The sequence below is a fragment of the Alosa sapidissima genome, chromosome 5, assembly GCF_018492685.1.
Source record: "Alosa sapidissima isolate fAloSap1 chromosome 5, fAloSap1.pri, whole genome shotgun sequence".
NCBI lineage: Eukaryota > Metazoa > Chordata > Actinopteri > Clupeiformes > Clupeidae > Alosa > Alosa sapidissima.
Window position 1 is genome coordinate 31729502 of NC_055961.1, and position 5051 is coordinate 31734552.

The window sequence follows — 5051 nt, forward strand, 5'->3', positions numbered from 1 at the left end:
CCCTGAAAACAGGATGAATTCTGATGTATCTTAATATTAAGTGTGTGCTAAACAGGTGAACTGAAGAAGAGGCTTGTCAACAAGAATGCTTCCAAGAACAAGGGCACAAATTTAATAACTTCAGTGTAATAAAAAATAACACTACGACTTCATTCCTCTTTTCAACAATAATTAAGGGGTGGTAGCTTTACATTGGGAAACGTACAGAAACCCTAAAAAGGGCCTTTCACATCAGTTGCACTTTACAAATCCGTTGAGATCCTCCAGGAACTTGATGTACTCCTGATGCTCCAGCGCAGTGCTGAGTTCCGTCAGCTCATCAGCAAAGGTGTTGTCAACTCCACGGTCAGCAAGGAAGTCCATCAGATGGTCATACAGGGCCTAGAGAGTTCAAAACACCGCTCTTAGATTTAAATTGCGTCTTGTTTTTCCCCCTGATGGTGTATGCTGGCACAGACATGCTCATAGGAGCTCCAAATATGAATGTGTTGTGCATACACAACATCGTATATATGCTGGTGAAACTGCACAATTTCACCTCAATTATTAGATTGCAAAACAGCACAATCACTACAAGCCTATATCTGTGATATTTGCTGTTACTTTGAAAAAAACAAAGCAATTGAGTTACTGTTTAGGAGCTGCTGCTGAGTGTACTTTAACGGCTGTTATCCTCCTTCATGAGGCAAAGGCTGCAATGGCAAAGTGTCTCAATGTCTAATTACCAAAGAAAATTATGACACTTTATTAGTGTTGATGCTGACAATGTCCCTTCTAATGCAACTTAACGGAAACTCAAGCAATTTGTTGAAATGTCCAGCAACAAAGTGCACATTACTACGTGCAGTTACCTTCCTCATTAAATGTTGTATGCAGGCTATGGGTTCAACAAAGTTTTCTTTTTGTTGTTTGTTGTTGTGACCACTAGATTATGTCTGTTTGGTTGGTAAGTGTCTGCCAACAAACATAATAACAAAAAATAAAAAGCACGTTGCAGAACCGTTTTGGGAAGGTAGTTTAAATTATTTACGCTTTATACGACTAGGCCTACTATTAACTATAAAGCACTCAATCATTATTGTTTTTCCTTTTCCAAAATGTAGCCTATTAAACTGTAATGTCCATGGACTAATGCAAGTATATGTCTTGAAGATTAAGATACTATACAAGAAAATGACTAACGATCATCTAAAAGTATAGTTTTTTTTTTTATTACCCGTTTCATTTATTCAATATAGCCTACAGTGTATACATTGTTTTTATTTAAAGTAGGCTATATAAGTGCAGTGAAGACACAACATGCATATTGGAGAAAGAGATCATTAATGTTCAATACATGTTTTTGTTAAGATACACAACATTTCTCAACTATTATTAGTGTTAGCCTACATTTTAGAGGGGAAAACAAATGTCCAAATATCGGCAAAAAAATATAGAGTACATGTGTACACATTCAGAGTATTTGTAAAAAGGAAAACATTCTATGTAACACTGTAAACCAGGTCAACATTACTGCTCTGAATGTTTATCTAACAACTGGTTGGCCAACAGAAACAGTGATAGACAGTAAGTAGACCCTTACCCAGTCCAAAGAGTCTGTGTTGAGGGTGTAGCTGGTTTCCTTCCAGTCAGTTTCCCCCGTTGGCTGAAAACTAACTTCACGAATGGCAAAAATATCACTCTCCTCCTCACCTTCACCATGGCTAACCTGTTCAAGAAGATAGAGGAGAACTTCTCAGTTTAGTATGTCCAAACTCTGTGTGTTCAAACGTAGGACGAAGCAGTATCAAATGTAGCTGATATTTCCACAGTTGCATTGACAAAGGCAGACTCAGAAGTATGCATTTTAAGACAGGCAGACTTGCCTCATCCTCAGGGAAGTGGCAGTCAAACACCAAGGCTTGACTTGCTGACTGTTTTGTCACCTCCACAACAAAGTTGGGTGTTGATACAATTTCCGGCTGGTACAAAAGTAAGAGAAACACATTTTTAAAAATGAAATGGTGTGTGTAACATAGCCTAGATTATTACAGTGAATTACAGATTCGACTACCTCATTGTCTGCAGGTTTCTGTCCCTGCTCTGGATCCTCCTCCATATTGGGAGGGATGCTGTTGTTGACATTGAAAGTTATGGTCACTCTGAAAGAAAAGACCACAACATGACAGACTGAAGTGAGGAGAGCAACTGCACAAATAATTGCAATGGCCATACCAAAACAGTACGGTGGCACGGTTAATGAAAAAAAAAAGAACTGTTCGGTTTACTTGTCTCGTTTTGGAGCATGTGTGCATCATACGGTGTTGACGGTTCATGCCATGCAATGTAGCCTCATGCCCATGTGACCTCAGATTGTTGTTTTCCCCTTTCACGTGAAAGCGGAGGTGTGGAGCGCTGCCGGTCATGTGTAGAAATGACAAGTGGGAGAGATAGTGAAGGCAGCCCACAGTTGGAGGATGCACCAGCATCGCATAAGTTTGGTGTGTGACATTTTGGATTTAAGTTTACCTTTGATGACAGTGGCAAGCAAACGGTAGATAGAACTATGACTGTGTGCAAGACGTGTTCATTATGTTAGTGCAGGCCTGGAGTGGCTAATTGGGAAGATTCCCGCTGGGCCGTTAACGTTTTGGGCCAGTCTGAATATTGTGAGTAAATATACCTTGCGGCACTTCAGCAGTCTGGTCTGTGCGGTCGCAGCCCCTTACTCGCAGTTTCCCAAATAACAATGTAGCACTCACAAAAACTGTTTGGAAGTCGCAACCAAGTCTATATTTGAAATAATTAAGGGGAGTGTGCTATATGAGCGGCCCCTTCTCCAGTGGCACGGCTCTGATGAACTCTCATGTGTGCAGGGGAGACGTGTAGTAGGCTAATAATAATTATTTTTTACTGTAATTTTACTGTAATTTACGGTAATAACCCCAGATCTCAAAAGCCCTCGAAAATAAAATATCATTAAAATGTGTGCTGGGTCCTCCTCACATGGAAGATCTAACGTTCAGTTTCAGTAAGCAAATAGCCCTGTTGAGAGAAACTAGAGGAGCGTTCAGATTCGGCAGAGACAGGAGAGAAATGTGCCTTTACAGGACTTGTCACTTATGTGGTAGCCTAGAAGCTATCTTGCATAGCTCGGATAGGCTACGCTATGTGTAGAAATAAAATATTTCGTAATATTTCAGTCAATCTTCGTGTGCTAAAAAGGCACAAAGTTCCTATAGATGGCAATAACACATTCTACTTTTTGGCAAATAAATGACAAGCATGTTTCAATGTCTTCACTCTTGCTGTATCAAAATCTCACCTTTCCTCAGAGATTAAAGGTCTCTGTATGCTACCGAGACCTTGAATTTCCCCTTGGGGGATCAATAAAGTCTATCTATCTATCTATCTATCTATCTATCTGTCTCAATTATGTGCTTAAAATCAAGTCAAATTCTTTCAGGTTGTGCATGATTACATGATATAACTATACTAATACTGTAGCCTAAATGGTGGACAATTAAGCCATCATATGCTGAAGTGATAAAGATTAAAAGAAAAAAAAAAAAAACAACCACCATATAGAACCGAAAACAGTGAACCTAAAACCGAACCGTGCCACCCCTACAAAACAGCGGATCAAACAGTGGTTAACAATGTTAATTCCTATAACTTACTTTTCTCCTGAAAGGGATTTAACAAGTTTAGCCTCTGTGCCATTTAATTCAAGCTCCCATCCTCCAGACATTTTGGGGAGTGCCTTGTTTTTCTGAATTTTCTTCTCCTCTTTGATTTCATCGTTTAGAAACTCTCCAAAGGCTTTGTCACCTGAAACAATGATTTTGCATGGAGTAAGGGCATACTGAAATTACATAAATCACGAACAAGATCAGGCCTCATCTGAGTGTGACTAGAGATAATCTGCAATTAATTAGTCCACGACCAATTTGATACTTACCTGACAATATATCTCACATCAAAACTACAGTAGTAGAGAACATAACTAGTAAGATACAAGGTCTGAATCAGAACGAAGGGCCTTCAAAAGAAGTGATGAATGATTACAGTCAGAGATGATGAAACAGTACTTCATTCCGAGGGTTACATTATTCGTCAGACTCAAGGTCACATGTTGCCAAGGCATGTGCCCTATAGCTTTCAGCTAATGTTACATACAGACAAAATACCTCCATGCATGCATTTGGCCAAGACTGAATTCAAACGCTTTCATTACACTAAAGCTGATGCCATACTGTGAAACCTGACCTGCATAAACCAACTTAAACATAGGACAGCATGAGGTTGACGCTGATCGAAGTTAATGACCAAATCACAGGACATAAAAGAGTACCGTGGTACAGGAAGTTGTTCTAGCATTAGGCCTACTATTTATCGAACAAGGTGTTGACACCATGCATAACCTACTCCGTTTATTTGCTAATATTAACCTATTGAACCAACCAATATCACCATTTTGACAGCTTTAAGGCCAAGTTAGCTTACTAGGTTAGCAATCCACATTAGCTCAGCTCACCGTCTCGTTTCTCTTTGGGAACTGTGGTGTCAATTAAAGTTACCTTCTGTATGAAGCCCTCCACATCCACAGGATGCTGATGGAAGAAACCCTTTGGATGTGAAAAGTCTTGTTCTGCTCCCCGACGTAGCTCCATTATTGCACATCATCCAAATAGAGCGGGTGAAAGGCCGGATAGGTGCCGAGTTCGGCACACATAATATAGACCTTACGAGCGGTTCTACCGTACGTGTGGCAGACGCTGTTGCGGTCTTGTTTGAAAGTCGTGTAGCGATACTAACTGCGCGTGAAATTGATTTCAGCATGATTATAGCTTGATTCCGACCGTTTCAAGCCTACTTCACTGTCGCACCTCACACAACGAAAGACCAGCCTATTATACACACGTGTGTTGGTTTGGAAAGGGCACAATGACCTCATAACTTCAACTTCAACCTCGGACCCGGAAGTACAATATGATCACTGCCGCTTTTCCTTATGGGAAGTGTAGTCAAAGACAAAGACAGAGCAAATATTCGCCCAATTAAAACACGTG

The 5051-nt window shown here is 40.2% G+C and overlaps 1 protein-coding gene across 1 annotated transcript; it reads right to left on the reverse strand.

Annotated features, from left to right (window-relative positions):
* Positions 1-89: 89 nt before the first annotated feature.
* LOC121710025 (complement component 1, q subcomponent binding protein) lies at positions 90-4926 on the reverse strand. Its single transcript, XM_042093852.1, has 6 exons — positions 4560-4926; positions 3660-3810; positions 2054-2141; positions 1866-1961; positions 1583-1708; positions 90-381 (listed from the first exon to the last, which is right to left on the reverse strand). Exons 1-6 carry the CDS (start codon positions 4819-4821, stop codon positions 232-234), a joined length of 873 nt encoding a protein of 290 aa, XP_041949786.1. The 5' UTR covers positions 4822-4926; the 3' UTR covers positions 90-231.
* Positions 4927-5051: the final 125 nt, after the last annotated feature.